Source organism: Asterias rubens, chromosome 20, assembly GCF_902459465.1.
Source record: "Asterias rubens chromosome 20, eAstRub1.3, whole genome shotgun sequence".
NCBI classification, from domain to species: domain Eukaryota; kingdom Metazoa; phylum Echinodermata; class Asteroidea; order Forcipulatida; family Asteriidae; genus Asterias; species Asterias rubens.
Genome location: NC_047081.1, coordinates 228,710 through 247,760, shown reverse-complemented (window position 1 = coordinate 247,760; position 19,051 = coordinate 228,710). Strand labels below are relative to the sequence as shown.

Sequence of the window (19,051 nt, the reverse complement as noted above, 5' to 3'; positions counted from 1 at the left end):
CTTCCGCTATACCTCGAGCGCATAGAATGCACAGTGGCTGAATTAGAGGCAGATGAACCAGACATAACACCCTGCCCATTTAGACTGGTACCCCAATTCAATAACAAAAATTACCTATTTACTATGTGTAGTAAACTTAATTTTGAAAAGGGTACCATTTAACAAAGTACAGAGAAGAGAAATGCACACTTTGGACGGGTTGTGGTGATGTTTTGATCAGGTACAATTCACCCTTTTAACTCTCTAACAACGGAATTGAAATGTTTGTTATACACAATGTAGGTTTGATGGTTTTTCATTGTGTATTCTGAGGGTATTTCATGTGCGTAGATGGTTTACTTGCTTATTTATAATGGTGATATTTTGTAACCGAAAATATAGTTGTAAAATTTACTTTTATTTTGTTTAGCTCATCATTAAATGTTGTTTCAATCGTATAATCTTTATTGATGGATTAGGTGAAGTGACGGTTTCCAAACAGGATGTTCAGATCTGTAGCACGACGGACCCTTCAAGTCCTCGTTCAGCAGCGATGGAGGAGCCTGTCAAGTGCGCCCCCTAGTGTCGTCACCCAGTCTCCATCTCGTATCAAACACATCTTGTCCCTCTTTGGGGGCGGGGCTGGTGTGGTTACCGCAGCGATCATGTGGGAAAGGTTAGCACTTTAGGCCGTGCCTAATGATTGTGACTGATTTCGTGAAAGTTAAGGACTCAAGGGTCAGGGAGGATACCAGTAAAAGGGGGGCGGGGTCGAGGTTGGGGTGGTGATGAGTGGGGTTGCGTCCGATAAAACTGGACATGCTGGATGAGAATTCTTTTATACCAAAAAAAAAAACAGAGCAGAGAGTTGGTAACCCGAGTGTAAGACTTGGCGAAAATGGACTAAAGACTTGCTCTAAAAAAGATTTGCCAAGAAAGATTTAGACTTGCCCGGAAAAAACTTGGAATAGATGACAGATAATCAGCAATACTTACAAATACTGTGAATGCTGTTCCATTGATCTCTGTTTTCTTTGAGGTTTAAAACATTTTATTTAATGTACTGATGATGAATACTATTTTGGTCTCAGGGCACAGACGATACATGCCCAAGAGGTGCAGAAATCAGAAGAAGATGTTGCTATGGCAGCAGAGGACCAGAGTGTTGAGGAAGGAGAAGAAGTTGAGAAGAAAAAGAAAGGACCTGGATTCAGAGATAGAAAGGTAAACCCTAACTTTAAGTAGCTTAATCTCGCTTTTACCAGAAAGATGTAAAAGAAATATGAATAATGTGTCACATCTGTAAAGCAGAGAACAATAATATATTTTTTTATTTTTTTATGTCATGAAGATTATCGAGTATGAAAATCGCATTCGTGCCTACTCAACTCCAGACAAGATATTCCGTTACTTTGCAACGTTGAAGGTTTTCACGGATGATGGCATTTCAGAAATCTTTATGACGGCAGAAGATTTCATACGAAGCATCACTCCAGACGAGAAACAACCAGAAGGTGAGACTGCTTTATAATTCTTAATCAAGGATTAACTCTTGCAAACTTCAGTCACTACTAGGCTTGAACTTATGGGGCTTGTTGCCAAGAATGCTAATAACTTTCACTCATAACCATTTTGTTCTCTTTTTGTTAAAAGGTCTGGGACTAGATCAGTTCAAGAGAGTAGAAGCAAAGGTATGTGGAAAGTTCTAGAATTCTAATTTTATTTCAGACCATGAAATTGTTGTTTGGTGAATGTAAAAGTTCAGTTTGTAAAAGATTCTTAGTACTGTATCTGATCTCACTAGGGATAATCTATTAATGCAATATGATTTCATATTTCTGACCATTCAATATCATCTACTGTGGTTTTGAATGATAGATGCACTAAGCCAGCCAGTAGTATGATGTTTTGTGGTGAATGCATCTATGCACTGCTGCATCTATACACTGCTGCATCTATACACTGCTGCATCTATACACTGCTGCATCTACACACTGCTGCATCTACACACTGCTGCATCTACACACTGCTGCATCTACACACTGCTGCATCTATACACTGCTGCATCTACACACTGCTGCATCTAAACACTGCTGCATCTATACACTGCTGCATCTATACACTGCTGCATCTATACACTGCTGCATCTATACACTGCTGCATCTATACACTGCTGCATCTATACACTGCTGCATCTATACACTGCTGCATCTATACACTGCTGCATCTATACACTGCTGCATCTACACACTGCTGCATCTATACACTGCTGCATCTATACACTGCTGCATCTATACACTGCTGCATCTACACACTGATGCATCTATACACTGCTGCATCTATACACTGCTGCATCTACACAATGCTGCATCTACACACTGCTGCATCTACACACTGATGCATCTATACACTGCTGCATCTATACACTGCTGCATCTACACACTGCTGCATCTACACACTGCTGCATCTATACACTGCTGCATCTACACACTGATGCATCTATACACTGCTGCATCTATACACTGCTGCATCTACACACTGCTGCATCTACACACTGCTGCATCTATACACTGCTGCATCTACACACTGCTGCATCTATACACTGCTGCATCTATACACTGCTGCATCTATACACTGCTGCATCTACACACTGCTGCATCTATACACTGCTGCATCTACACACTGCTGCATCTACACACTGCTGCATCTATACACTGCTGCATCTACACACTGCTGCATCTAAACACTGCTGCATCTACACACTGCTGCATCTACACACTGCTGCATCTATACACTGCTGCATCTATACACTGCTGCATCTACACACTGCTGCATCTACACACTGCTGCATCTATACACTGCTGCATCTACACACTGCTGCATCTACACACTGCTGCATCTATACACTGCTGCATCTACACACTGCTGCATCTATACACTGCTGCATCTATACACTGCTGCATCTATACACTGCTGCATCTACACAATGCTGAATCTATACACTGCTGCATCTATACACTGCTGCATCTACACACTGCTGCATCTACACACTGCTGCATCTATACACTGCTGCATCTACACACTGCTGCATCTATACACTGCTGCATCTATACACTGCTGCATCTATACACTGCTGCATCTACACACTGCTGCATCTACACACTGCTGCATCTATACACTGCTGCATCTACACACTGCTGCATCTACACACTGCTGCATCTATACACTGCTGCATCTATACACTGCTGCATCTATACACTGCTGCATCTATACACTGCTGCATCTATACACTGCTGCATCTACACACTGCTGCATCTACACACTGCTGCATCTACACACTGCTGCATCTACACACTGCTGCATCTATACACTGCTGCATCTACACAATGCTGCATCTATACACTGCTGCATCTACACACTGATGCATCTATACACTGCTGCATCTATACACTGCTGCATCTATACACTGCTGCATCTATACACTGCTGCATCTATACACTGCTGCATCTATACACTGCTGCATCTACACAATGCTGCATCTATACACTGCTGCATCTACACACTGATGCATCTATACACTGCTGCATCTATACACTGCTGCATCTATACACTGCTGCATCTATACACTGCTGCATCTACACACTGCTGCATCTATACACTGCTGCATCTACACACTGCTGAATCTATACACTGCTGCATCTACACACTGCTGCATCTATACACTGCTGCATCTACACACTGCTGCATCTACACACTGCTGCATCTATACACTGCTGCATCTACACAATGCTGCATCTATACACTGCTGCATCTATACACTGCTGCATCTATACACTGCTGCATCTATACACTGCTGCATCTATACACTGCTGCATCTATACACTGCTGCATCTATACACTGCTGCATCTATACACTGCTGCATCTACACACTGCTGCATCTATACACTGCTGCATCTATACACTGCTGCATCTATACACTGCTGCATCTACACACTGCTGCATCTATACACTGCTGCATCTACACACTGCTGCATCTATACACTGCTGCATCTACACACTGCTGCATCTACACACTGCTGCATCTATACACTGCTGCATCTACACACTGCTGCATCTACACACTGCTGCATCTATACACTGCTGCATCTACACACTGCTGCATCTATACACTGCTGCATCTATACACTGCTGCATCTACACACTGCTGCATCTATACACTGCTGCATCTACACACTGCTGCATCTACACACTGCTGCATCTATACACTGCTGCATCTATACACTGCTGCATCTACACACTGCTGCATCTATACACTGCTGCATCTATACACTGCTGCATCTATACACTGCTGCATCTATACACTGCTGCATCTATACACTGCTGCATCTACACACTGCTGCATCTATACACTGCTGCATCTACACACTGCTGCATCTACACACTGCTGCATCTACACACTGCTGCATCTACACACTGCTGCATCTATACACTGCTGCATCTACACAATGCTGCATCTATACACTGCTGCATCTACACACTGATGCATCTATACACTGCTGCATCTACACAATGCTGCATCTACACACTGCTGCATCTATACACTGCTGCATCTACACACTGCTGCATCTACACACTGCTGCATCTACACACTGCTGCATCTACACACTGCTGCATCTACACACTGCTGCATCTACACACTGCTGCATCTATACACTGCTGCATCTACACAATGCTGCATCTATACACTGCTGCATCTACACACTGATGCATCTATACACTGCTGCATCTATACACTGCTGCATCTACACAATGCTGCATCTACACACTGCTGCATCTATACACTGCTGCATCTATACACTGCTGCATCTACACACTGCTGCATCTATACACTGCTGCATCTATACACTGCTGCATCTATACACTGCTGCATCTACACACTGCTGCATCTACACACTGCTGCATCTACACACTGCTGCATCTACACACTGCTGCATCTATACACTGCTGCATCTACACAATGCTGCATCTATACACTGCTGCATCTACACACTGATGCATCTATACACTGCTGCATCTACACAATGCTGCATCTACACACTGCTGCATCTATACACTGCTGCATCTACACACTGCTGCATCTACACACTGCTGCATCTACACACTGCTGCATCTACACACTGCTGCATCTACACACTGCTGCATCTACACACTGCTGCATCTATACACTGCTGCATCTACACAATGCTGCATCTATACACTGCTGCATCTACACACTGCTGCATCTATACACTGCTGCATCTACACACTGCTGCATCTACACACTGCTGCATCTATACACTGCTGCATCTACACACTGCTGCATCTACACACTGCTGCATCTACACACTGCTGCATCTATACACTGCTGCATCTACACACTGCTGCATCTACACACTGATGCATCTATACACTGCTGCATCTATACACTGCTGCATCTACACAATGCTGCATCTACACACTGCTGCATCTATACACTGCTGCATCTACACACTGCTGCATCTACACACTGCTGCATCTATACACTGCTGCATCTACACACTGCTGCATCTACACACTGCTGCATCTACACACTGCTGCATCTATACACTGCTGCATCTACACACTGCTGCATCTACACACTGATGCATCTATACACTGCTGCATCTATACACTGCTGCATCTACACAATGCTGCATCTACACACTGCTGCATCTATACACTGCTGCATCTACACACTGCTGCATCTACACACTGCTGCATCTATACACTGCTGCATTTATACACTGCTGCATCTATACACTGCTGCATCTACACACTGCTGCATCTACACACTGCTGCATCTACACACTGCTGCATCTATACACTGCTGCATCTACACACTGCTGAATCTATACACTGCTGCATCTATACACTGCTGCATCTACACACTGCTGCATCTATACACTGCTGCATCTATACACTGCTGCATCTACACACTGCTGCATCTACACACTGCTGCATCTACACACTGCTGCATCTATACACTGCTGCATCTATACACTGCTGCATCTATACACTGCTGCATCTACACACTGCTGCATCTACACACTGCTGCATCTATACACTGCTGCATCTACACACTGCTGAATCTATACACTGCTGCATCTATACACTGCTGCATCTACACACTGCTGCATCTATACACTGCTGCATCTATACACTGCTGCATCTACACAATGCTGCATCTACACAATGCTGCATCTACACACTGCTGCATCTATACACTGCTGCATCTACACACTGCTGCATCTATACACTGCTGCATCTATACACTGCTGCATCTATACACTGCTGCATCTATACACTGCTGCATCTATACACTGCTGCATCTATACACTGCTGCATCTACACACTGCTGCATCTATACACTGCTGCATCTATACACTGCTGCATCTATACACTGCTGCATCTACACACTGCTGCATCTATACACTGCTGCATCTATACACTGCTGCATCTATACAATGCTGCATCTATACACTGCTGCATCTACACACTGCTGCATCTATACACTGCTGCATCTATACACTGCTGCATCTACACACTGCTGCATCTATACACTGCTGCATCTATACACTGCTGCATCTACACACTGCTGCATCTATACACTGCTGCATCTATACACTGCTGCATCTATACACTGCTGCATCTACACACTGCTGCATCTATACACTGCTGCATCTACACACTGCTGCATCTATACAATGCTGCATCTACACACTGCTGCATCTACACACTGCTGCATCTATACACTGCTGCATCTACACACTGCTGAATCTATACACTGCTGCATCTACACACTGCTGCATCTATACACTGCTGCATCTACACACTGCTGCATCTACACACTGCTGCATCTATACACTGCTGCATCTACACACTGCTGCATCTACACACTGCTGCATCTACACACTGCTGCATCTACACACTGCTGCATCTATACACTGCTGCATCTACACACTGCTGAATCTATACACTGCTGCATCTACACACTGCTGCATCTATACACTGCTGCATCTATACACTGCTGCATCTACACACTGCTGCATCTATACACTGCTGCATCTATACACTGCTGCATCTACACACTGCTGCATCTATACACTGCTGCATCTATACACTGCTGCATCTACACACTGCTGCATCTATACACTGCTGCATCTATACACTGCTGCATCTACACACTGCTGCATCTACACACTGCTGCATCTATACACTGCTGCATCTACACACTGCTGCATCTATACACTGCTGCATCTATACACTGCTGCATCTATACACTGCTGCATCTACACACTGCTGCATCTATACACTGCTGCATCTATACACTGCTGCATCTACACAATGCTGCATCTACACACTGCTGCATCTATACACTGCTGCATCTATACACTGCTGCATCTATACACTGCTGCATCTATACACTGCTGCATCTATACACTGCTGCATCTACACACTGCTGCATCTATACACTGCTGCATCTACACACTGCTGAATCTATACACTGCTGCATCTACACACTGCTGCATCTACACACTGCTGCATCTATACACTGCTGCATCTATACACTGCTGCATCTACACACTGCTGAATCTATACACTGCTGCATCTATACACTGCTGCATCTATACACTGCTGCATCTATACACTGCTGCATCTACACACTGCTGCATCTACACACTGCTGCATCTACACACTGCTGCATCTACACACTGCTGCATCTACACACTGCTGCATCTATACACTGCTGCATCTACACACTGCTGCATCTATACACTGCTGCATCTATACACTGCTGCATCTATACACTGCTGCATCTATACACTGCTGCATCTATACACTGCTGCATCTACACACTGCTGCATCTATACACTGCTGAATCTACACACTGCTGCATCTACACACTGCTGCATCTACACACTGCTGCATCTATACACTGCTGCATCTACACACTGCTGCATCTACACACTGCTGCATCTACACACTGCTGCATCTATACACTGCTGCATCTATACACTGCTGCATCTACACACTGCTGCATCTATACACTGCTGCATCTATACACTGCTGCATCTACACACTGCTGCATCTATACACTGCTGAATCTATACACTGCTGCATCTATACACTGCTGCATCTATACACTGCTGCATCTACACACTGCTGCATCTACACACTGCTGCATCTATACACTGCTGCATCTATACACTGCTGCATCTACACACTGCTGCATCTATACACTGCTGCATCTACACACTGCTGCATCTATACACTGCTGCATCTATACACTGCTGCATCTACACACTGCTGCATCTACACACTGCTGCATCTACACACTGCTGCATCTATACACTGCTGCATCTACACACTGCTGAATCTATACACTGCTGCATCTACACACTGCTGCATCTATACACTGCTGCATCTATAAGCATTTCTTTCCACTTATATTTCCAGAGAAGTACTGACACAGTTAGTTCTTTGTAACTGAAGAAAGAACTAACTGATTTTCTTTAAATTCTTTTCTGTGTTGTGTAGAAACTAAACTTGAAGAACCAGAAGTTTGGAGAGGATAGTATATTTGGGATGTTGGGCGAGTGCGGATTGATCTCCTTTGCTGACTACATGTTTCTCATCACAGTCTTGTCAAGTAAGTTTGTTTTAAAAGCAGTGGTTATATTTTACAATTGATGCCAACAATCAGTATTGTTTTCTGTTGTGCACAAAATTTGCTGCCTTTTCGCAAATTGCGTGAAATGTGACCAGGCCTAAGACATTTACAACTTGGCTGCTGGAACTCAAGTCCAATGAACTAGACAGCTCGGCTACGGATCTTGCTACAAATCACATCAGAATATCTAAAACTTGTAATTTTACATAATGTTTGATATAGTGTGTAAAAAACGTTAGATTGTTTTCCAGTTTTTTTTTTTTTACCATTTGTATGTTTTATTTGACAGCTCCCGAGAGACATTTTGAGATAGCTTTTCGTCTCTTTGACATCAACGGGGATGGCGATGTTTCTTATGATGAATTCCAACAGGTGAGGAAATCTTCATAACATGATTTTAGAAATACACTTCATGAAGTATTTATGGAGGTTGTTTCAACCAACAGCCACTGGGATTCTTGCAACAGTCACTGGGACTTCCTGTGTGATTATTTCCACTGAAACATTTTAAGCAATGAAATATTATTGTTATCAATGAAACTACAGCGTCTTGTAAAGACACCCGCATGGTCTTTAGCACTTGTGTGTACAGTTAAGTTTTCAATTGATAGTTCTTGAAGAATGGTCCATTGGGGCACCAAGGCCAATACCAGGGGCAACAGAGGTCATTGCCACCGTGTCCTGTGGGAAATTACAGGCATACACACCTCAGTGCTGAGATCAATAGAGGCAGCCATTCACTCTATTTAACAACTTCATATTTCCCCAATGTTCTCACTTGTAGGTGACGGATGTCATCAGAGCTCAAACAGCAACAGGCAAGAAACATCGTGATCGTAAGACCACTGGAAACACTCTGAACAAACCCTTCAACAGCTCTCTCGACACTTTCTTCTTTGGCCCAAACCTGGACAAGAAGTTGACTTTTGAATCCTTTGGAAAATTTCACAAACATCTGAAGGAAGAGATTCTGAAAATGGAGGTAGGTCAACCCGTGGAGGTAGAAACCATGGTCAACCCGTGGAGGTAGAAACCATGGTCAACCCGTGGAGGTAGAAACCATGGTCAACCCGTGGAGGTAGAAACCATGGTCAACCCGTGGAGGTAGAAACCATGGTCAACCCGTGGAGGTAGAAACCATGGTCAACCCATGGAGGTAGAAACCATGGTCAACCCGTGGAGGTAGAAACCATGGTCAACCCGTGGAGGTAGAAACCATGGTCAACCCATGGAGGTAGAAACCATGGTCAACCTGTGCCTTTTCTTCAAAGTGGTGCCAAAATTTAACAATTTCACTAGAAAGAATTATAACGAGCATTTATAATGAGTCTTGAGAGAAGTTTTGAACAGAGCTAAGAGAAAGTTAAACATGATCCGACAAGCTAATGATGGGGCAGCAGATGTAAACGCTCGTTCACCTCATGATGTTTTGGTCAGGGGTTAAAATCTCAAAGACTGGCGGTAAAAAAGATAGGGTTGGAGTCTTTCTGAGAGATATTGTGATGCAGTGCATTTTGATGAGTGATAGACATACGCAAGGATCTTGAAAATAATTCTGTCCTTCGTTGGTAGCCAAAGTAGATCGTTCAGGATTGGTGTGATGTTTGCTCACATCAGGGCCCAACTTCATGAAGCCTGTAAGCATAACAACTGGTGAAGCACAGAAAATGTAAGCACAGAAATCGATTACCAACCAAAGTTCCATAAACTTAACATTGTTGAAATTGGTGCCCCACTCAGTTTATGCTCAGCATAGAAATTTGCTAAGTAGAATTTTCTGCTAAACAGCTTGATGAAATTGGGCCCTGGAAGCAGAAAAGGACTTCATACTGCATTTTCTCTCTTTTACAGTTTGAACGCTATGAGCCGATCAATGGTAAAATCACTGAGCTGAACCTGGCTAACTTCCTCCTGGTCTACGCCGATCAGATTCCAAAACCAAGAAAATTAAGGATGAGGAAGAGGGTCAAGAAGAAGTTTGCCGAAGATGCAAAGGGACATGTAAGTATCTTTACTTTTCAACTTTGACCTCTACGTTTCTCAGATTTGCTTAAAGGGGTTGTAAACAAATCTTTATGAAGCCCAAAATGGACACAGGAAAGTGCCAAAAATTGTGCCTTACTAAAAATTTGTTGAGATCTGACATTTTTGCAAGGAATGCCTCATGCAAGATAGGATAGGATTTCATCAACACAATGATATGGTAATGGTTGTACAGAAATGCAGAGTGCCTTGTGGAACTCGGTATTTCATAATTGTTTAGGACTTCTTTTTTAGTAAAGCCCTTTTATAGGCTTTATTGACCCAATGCATGTCATCACGCGCCAATTCAAGAGATTGTCCCAAATGTCAAACAGTGTAGTAGTGGGTATTTTATGCAAGGTGGTATTTACACATTTACCATCTTTGTATTATTGACTGTAGGGAATCACACTGCAGGAGTTTATGGACCTTCAGCGTTTTCTGAGTAGCATACATGATGTAGATACAGCGTTATCATTTTACCACGTGGCTGGTGCAGCTATTGATCAAGGTAAGCTACTCACTCTGTGGAATTATGGTCTGTTTCTGTGCTTTTATGACGTGTCATGGCTAAGAGCACCAGATTCAAGCTCTGGTGTTTGATCTACAGAGTGTGGGTTCAAGTCCCGGTTGTGACACTTGTGTCCTTCAGCAAGACATTTAACGTTGATTGCTTTGTAAAATTGGGGAGGTAGTGCTTTCTGCTCTACCAGCCAGGCTTCCGATGGATGATACCCAAGCCTACATACGCATGGACTGTAAAGGGGGTAAACCTGTTTCAGCCCCAGGAGTAGGTGGCACAGCCCCTGGAAAAATAGTTGATTGTAGCCCACTCCTTGAAATGGCCTTCAGGCCTTGTGTGTCTGGCGACTTGCATACAAAAGTAAAGTAATAAACCTTTAAAAAACCCAAAGCTTTTGTCCTTCAAGCTCTCGATATTCAGACTGTTTTCATTTATTGGTACTTCCATCCATCTTTGAACAGAAACCTTGAAGCATGTTGGGAACATGGTTGCACATGTACAGCTGACAGACAGGGTACTAGACATTGTATTTACCCTCTTTGATGAAAATGGTGAGTAGGGTCTCGTTTCAGAAATACATTACCTTGACGTTTACTTTTAACCAACGATAACTGCACATTTATTTATGACCAATCAGAGGCCTTCCTCTTGGTACGTCATAACAAGGCACCCACTTGAATCTATCTATCTTTTCTGATTGATTAAAAACAACAATTGTTTGGTAGCATTGTTGAGAAACACTCTCACTTGAAAGAGGTGTTTGATTAGAACCAGCCCTGACTAAGTATCTCAGAAAGAGTGTATATGAACACACAATATATACAAAATCTCTGAACTAACACAATTTATTTCACTTTTTTGTTTTTATTTCCTAGATGATGGGAAGTTAAGCAACAAGGAATTCGTAGGAGTTGTCAAAAACCGAATACAGAGAGGACTGGACAAGTCTAAGGAGCTGGGCCTCTCACGCATTTTGGATGCAATGTGGAAATGTGCCAGGAAAACACAGATATTCCCAAGTACTGGGAGCTAGTCTATTCTGGTTACAATGTTCTTTATTATCTTACTTGAATTTTACTGCTCATCAGCTAACTCAAAGCATTCTCTGTGGCTGCTAAGCTAGAAACTCCATCTTCAGCAGTTGGAATAGATGTTATGCTTAATCACATGAGGGCGCTATCTGGTGGTAAATTGTAAATCCTTAAGCAATAGTGTTACGACCCTGTAAAAAAAAGCCAACTATAATAGTTTAGGATTTGACTCACTGAGTCAAGGGGCTTCTGGAAATAATGACATCGAATTTAGTTGTAAAAAAAACAATTAAGTCAAAAAGAACAAAACGTTGAAGTATATTGTTAATAGAATTGAGCCTTCACGAAAGACTCTGCTAGGGCTAAAACATCAGGCCATTAACCATTTTTTGCAGTATTAAAAGTACTTTGAAATCAGAAAATGAAGGCTGTACATTTTAGAAAACAAAGCGGAGAGAGAAGTCACAAACTCTTTCTGTTTTTTATTTTGGTCATTGAACTTGTGAAAATTAACTAGTTTCTAGTCAGAGTCACCAAGATATGCCCTTGGTAACTAATTGTAGAAGGGAACTTACAATAAACTAGTTATTTTGCAATAGAAACCTAAACTGAAAATTGTATTTGTTTGTCACTTCAATCTTAATTTATCATTCTCATATGACTTTTAAAAACCAGTCATATTCTCAAAATCATCAGTTAGAAAGTCATGACAGTTATAAATTGAACTAATTCATAAATAAGACTTTCTTGTGTTGTTTCTTTCAATGTCTCTTTATGCTTTTGTATTTATCTCCAAAAGTCATGGTTAGTTATTTTTTTTAGTGGATAGGATTGTCTATACAAAACATATAAATAACACTTACAAAATGTAAAAAACATACAATTTAACCAGTTTCCTGAAATTGTACCTTTTTGGTGAAACAGTGAATGGAATTGTTTTTCTTCTTCGGATTTGCTTACTTTTTCAAAATGGAAATGGCCTTGCCCTCTCAAAGATGAAAGTCCAGATCTGATATAGAGGATATGTTTGGATTATATTGGTAGCTTACACTTGTACAGAGTACCGCAAACCTTACTTGCTTATATTTCACAATAATTCATACATTTTACCGATGGTTTATTTATGTAAAATACACTCTTGGATATTTTAATTGTTATCCTTAAAAATTACAGTTGTGTTGCCCTACTTATGAAGTTACAATTAATTAAACAGCTTTTTCAATTTGATGTAATAATATTTCTGTCAAATTTGACCAAAATGATGAGGTTTTAAGTGTATGTTGAAGGAACTACAATGTTCATTGTGGTAATATACCATGTTGTGAATAAAATATTGAAATATTGACCATCAAAAATGTGTACCTTGTACAAGAAAAGAAGCATTGATATTCCCCCCTCCCCCAAACAACAACAATAACCCCTCCAGCAATAATAATAATAATGTTTAAGGTAAGGGGATGAGAGAGATAATTAGCTTTACAAAAGTTCAAGTTGTTATTTTCAGAGAAGATTTTTTATAGAACTTAGAAATTTGTTTACACCACTCACCACCCTGCCCTTTAACAACAGTTATGAACGTATGACCCGCCCCCTCCAGAAAAAAAGTAAATAAAAGTGAAGACCGCCCTCAAGTTTGAGGGCGCTCTTCAAAAATTTGCCCTGCTTGATCGACGACGAGGGCGCGCTCTTCAAAAATTTGCCCGGCGCTTAGAAGTAAAAAGTTGAGTCTGAAAAAATGGCAGCCGAAAAGTTTGGAAATTTTGCTGTTTCTGGACAAGAAGGACGGTTACCAATGGTGACAGTGGATGCATTCACCGATATACCTTTTGCTGGAAACCCAGCTGCTATCTGCCTGCTAAATGAGGTAAGGGAGCAGTGTTTGTTTGAGGTCATGTTTTTTCTTTTTACTAAAGAATCTAAACGTTGGCGTTTAGAAAAAATAGTGATATAGTCCAAGACTAAATCAAACTTTCAAAGCACCGAGCATAAACTTTATCATCCTACATACATAGAGCAAGTCACGACTTATAAATTGTGAGCTTAACTTTAATTATATTAACAAGTTTTAGGTAGTAAACACAACAGAGGAATGAAATCAAAATGGTGTACTTCCCAAAAAGCAAAGACTGAAAGAGAAAGTGAATTGACAATGAATAATGATTTATTTATTTATTTATTTATTTATTTATTTATTTATTTATTTATTAATTTTTTTTTTTTTTTTTGGGGGGGGGGGGCATGAGTGAGACTTGCTGCTGTTGGGAAAATGTAGGAAATTTGGAGTACTAGGTAGTCCTAAGCAAGTTGGCCTGTAAGTATAAGGCTAAATCATGAGCTTTTGTTAATTCACTCTGACCTGACTCGTCATGTGGAGTCATGTCTCATGATGTACATCGATTAATCTAGAACACATAAACTTGTCTGTGACTACTGGAGCAATTTTATTTTTGTCTTTACATTTTTTATTGATTTTTGTCTACTTAGGATATTCCAGATGAGACTAAGATGAAAATTGCAGCTGAGATGAATCTATCAGAGACGGCTTATTTACAGTCGGTCGAACCGGAAGAATCATTTCAGAATGGTAAATACAAGAGTCGATCATTTATGTAACTTTCGTAAAGTTGGGGAGGTAGTGCTTTCTGCTCTACCAGCCAGGCTTCTAATTGATGATACCCTAGCCTACATCCGTATGGACTGTAAAGGGGTTAACCCTTTTTCAGCCACAGGAGTAGGTGGCAACTACCCCCGGAAAAATACTTGAATTGTAGCCCACACCTTGAAGTGGCCTTCAGGCTTTGTGTGTCTGGCGACTTGCATAAACAAAAAACCCAAAACATGTGTGTAAATGCTCTGCGTACTGGGGCGTGTTACTAGATGTGCATTTATTTGACGTAATGGGATACTGTTGCCTATTAACATCCTTTTTCTTTCATACAGTAAGTCGGGTGAAGATTCGTTGGTTCACTCCCACCAATGAGGTCAATCTTTGTGGCCATGCGACCCTAGCATCTGCAGCAGCCTTGTTTTACGTTGTTGGTAACAGGTGCGATTCCATCAGGTTTCAATCCAAGAGTGGGGAGCTGATAGCGAGTCGAGAAGGGAAGTCCATCGGCTTGGATTTCCCTCTAAATAAACCATCAAAAGAGGTATTTATTCAGACTTTCTCAGATACTTTTCCATAAATTTGCAAGTAAAGAGCGTAACCACAACAATTTTGACTAACATCCTTTTCTGCCCCTTGTTGCCCTACGGCTGACTAAACACAACTGCACCGGATGGAATCCCTGCAAAAGTTGGACCCTATAGTAAAGTTTGAGCTAAAAAACATTTATATATTTTATTTTCTCTCGGTTTGTTTAGGATGAGGCACCTCTATCAGAATTAATTCAGGTAAGTTTCCTTCAAATAAATTATCAATCATGAAATTTTGTTTGATCCAATTTTTCTTTTATACTTTTGTTTAACCCTAACTCCTTGAGTAAGTTACTTAAAATGTTGCTCAATAAACAAAAAGCTCATCTTCCATTTTGATGCCTTGGCTCAAAATTCACAAAGCACTTAGGACAAGTTGTCAGTATCACCTTCATTTTATGACATCACACTTCTCTTAGCAATTAGTTTAGGGTCAATCTAAATTGTCCCCCCCCCCTGATCCACATATCAGTTTAGTATAACCCCAAGTTCAATAGAATCGTACAAAAGTATACTATTGGATATTTGTGCTACTAATAATTGGACTGGTGGTTGAACATTTGAAAATGACAACTTTTCTCAATTTGTTTACAGGTAACCATTGGTGACTATAAACCCCAAGAAGTTTTTTATTCTGAAACAACTAAAAAACTGCTGCTTAGACTTTCGGACTCTGAGACAAGGTACTAGAATTCGTAAGTGTTTAAAATGAGAATTGTTACTTTTGCCGTTAAATGTTGGCAATTAGTATGCTATATGATCTTATAAACTGAAGTTTTTTCATGCTACAAGGGGAATGTCAATGTGCCTGTGGGTTTGGAAGGGGGTCGCTTAGCAGTCATAGAAATCAAATTCTGCTTAGGGAGGCTAGATGGGTATAAAATGCCTTCATTTCAAAAGAGAGCAACCAGTCTAAACAAAGTTATGTACTATTCTATCCTATTCTACAGAGACACTTTGGAGAGTCTGAAACCAGACTGTACAGCCATGATGGCTGCCCCTAATGCTTCTCACGTACGGGGTGTTATAGTGACACTGAAGGGTAACCGTGACAACGGAGGCGTGGGCGCAGCAGACAGACAGTATGATTTCATCTCCAGGTATTTTTCTCCGTGGAATGGTATCCCAGAAGACCCTGTTACAGGTTAGTTGATCCAGACACTGGAAAAGTTTAGATAACCTTGTTGTATAAATATAATGTTGTGACAGAACCGTCTTGTGCACAGAGGTCATCATTATGGTATCCCCTTGAACAAAGAACTTGACCATAATTTGCTTCTCTCACCCTCACCATATGTAAGGCTCGATCATTTCTCATACGGACATCCCTGCCAGTTTTAAATGCCGACTTAAGACCTCGTCACCTACTCTTTTATTCCGTTATTAAAAAGATGTTGACTGTATCTTTTGTTCAGGTTCTGCACACACTGTTTTAGCTGGTTACTGGGCAGAGACACTGAGCAAGAAAGAACTTTATGGTAAGATTTCAAATGTTGATCTTATTTGATACTTTCTAAATGTTTAAAATGGTAGTAGTAGTGGCGTACAATTGAAATGTAAGCTACTGTTGATCTCAAATGAGTGAGATGAAGAAATGTTTTCATCGTGAAATGTAAACGTAGATTACATTGTTCTCTGAAAATGATTCAGATTTTGTTATTGCTGAGTAGAATTGAGTTCTCATTATCATCGAGTATGATTGAGATACATTTAGTTGTATACAATACTGAGTAGGATCAAAACTCACCACTGAGTTTCGTAGGGTTTGGATCTCACTTTAAGTTTGGTAGAATTCTGACTGATTGCCGTGTAGGGTAAGATCTCACTATCACAAAATGGGACTAGGGTCTAGGGTCTCACCAACACTCAGTAGGATTAGGGTCTCACCAACACCCAGTAGGATTAGGGTCTCACCAACACTCAGTAGGATTAGGGTCTCACCAACACCCAGTAGGATTAGGGTCTCACCAACACCCAGTAGGATTAGGGTCTCACCAACACCCAGTAGGATTAGGGTCTCACCAACACTCAGTAGGATTAGGGTCTCACCAACACTCAGTAGGATTAGGGTCTCACCAACACTCGGTAGGATTAGGGTCTCACCAACACTCAGTAGGATTAGGGTCTCACCAACACTCAGTAGGATTAGGGTCTCACCAACACCCAGTAGGATTAGGGTCTCACCAACACTCAGTAGGATTAGGGTCTCACCAACACCCAGTAGGATTAGGGTCTCACCAACACTCAGTAGGATTAGGGTCTCACCAACACTCAGTAGGATTAGGGTCTCACCAACACTCAGTAGGATTAGGGTCTCACCAACACTCAGTAGGATTAGGGTCTCACCAACACTCAGTAGGATTAGGGTCTCACCAACACCCAGTAGGATTAGGGTCTCACCAAGTTAGGATGCCGCTGATCAACTCATCGAGTAGGATTTGCTTTTCACCATAATCTGAGTTAGTTTGGAATCTCAGTACAGATAATTAGGATTGAGATTTGATATTTTTAGCCGAGTAGGACAAAAAACTTATGGTTGAGTAGGATTGAGATTTGAGATTCACCGTAGTTGATTAGGACTGAGAACTCACTGTCATTGATAAGGATACATTTCTGTATCAAACAATCAATGAGATCAAATTGATCTCGCCATGTTGATAGGAACAGATTTGTCTACTACTGCTACCTGATGTTTTGTGTGTGAAGTTGATACTCTGCAACTTAATTGGTGAAATTTTTGTTCAAGAGCGCCCTCTACTGACAACCCAAGTCATGATTGTACAATGATTGTGTTTTAACAGCTCGTCAGTGTTCAAAGAGGGGCGGTGATATTGAGATGAGGATACGGGATGAAGGGCGCGTTGATCTACTTGGACGAGCTACGGTTGTTCTTCAGGGTGAAATTGCTATTTAGGACATCATTCAGGCCCTTGCTTTGGTTATTTGGCTTGCCTCAACAAGTGTTACAAGTATAAAGGCCGACTTTGGATCGACTGCTGTGGTGTCGGCGTTGATCTTGGCATTGGTCTTGACCTCAGAGACCCAGAACTTGGACTTGGCTTTGGCCTTGGAGGTCGTGAACTTGACTACAACATTAGTGGTTATGATGACCATAGTTGTCACTCATTGAATACATTCTGTTAAACAAAGACTGTTGTAGGACTCAAGTATTTAAAACAAGTTGCAGTGGCTTAACCAACATTGGGGATGGGGGTGGGGATTGGGGATGGGGGTGAGAGCACCCCCTTTCAGACCCCCTCCCCCAAGTGCAATGGAGAAAAGCCCCCAAATCTATGCCCTTGCCCCTGTTTGCACCCCCCCCCTCATTTTTTTCAAAATTCTAGTTGTGACAATGCTAAGTTTTGATGTGAAATATAATTAGTCAGTAGTTAAAAGGGAGACGTCCGACTGAGTCAATAATTATTTGACTAAAACACATGATTCATTGATACATGTACAAAAATGTGTGATTTATTTCAACGTTTCAAAATTGCTATACAGCTTCATGAGATATACAAGTAATAGAGTGAAAGGGCTTGTGTAATTTTTTACATGATTTTATAATAGAATAA

The 19,051-nt window shown here is 41.3% G+C and overlaps 2 protein-coding genes across 3 annotated transcripts; both read left to right on the top strand.

Moving 5' to 3' along the window:
• The first annotated feature begins 131 nt into the window (after positions 1-131).
• Positions 132-13,633, top strand: LOC117303952 (calcium uptake protein 1, mitochondrial-like). 2 transcript variants are annotated; one of them, XM_033788420.1, is made up of 12 exons: positions 132-220; positions 459-655; positions 1,071-1,203; positions 1,331-1,493; positions 1,633-1,670; positions 8,576-8,687; positions 8,998-9,080; positions 9,493-9,690; positions 10,560-10,709; positions 11,133-11,241; positions 11,715-11,804; positions 12,129-13,633. In XM_033788420.1, the coding sequence occupies exons 2-12, from the start codon at positions 483-485 to the stop codon at positions 12,284-12,286; spliced, it is 1,407 nt and encodes a 468-aa protein (XP_033644311.1). In that variant the 5' UTR covers positions 132-220; positions 459-482; the 3' UTR covers positions 12,287-13,633. The 2 variants fall into 2 exon arrangements, with proteins under 2 accessions (XP_033644311.1, XP_033644312.1); XM_033788421.1 differs by having other exon boundaries at positions 216-278.
• A 365-nt stretch (positions 13,634-13,998) lies between these two features.
• On the top strand, positions 13,999-19,034 carry LOC117303844 (phenazine biosynthesis-like domain-containing protein 1). The gene is made up of 8 exons (XM_033788232.1): positions 13,999-14,148; positions 14,769-14,868; positions 15,225-15,433; positions 15,648-15,677; positions 16,074-16,162; positions 16,430-16,623; positions 16,895-16,957; positions 18,281-19,034. The coding sequence occupies exons 1-8, from the start codon at positions 14,020-14,022 to the stop codon at positions 18,391-18,393; spliced, it is 927 nt and encodes a 308-aa protein (XP_033644123.1). The 5' UTR covers positions 13,999-14,019; the 3' UTR covers positions 18,394-19,034.
• The last annotated feature ends 17 nt before the right edge of the window (positions 19,035-19,051 follow it).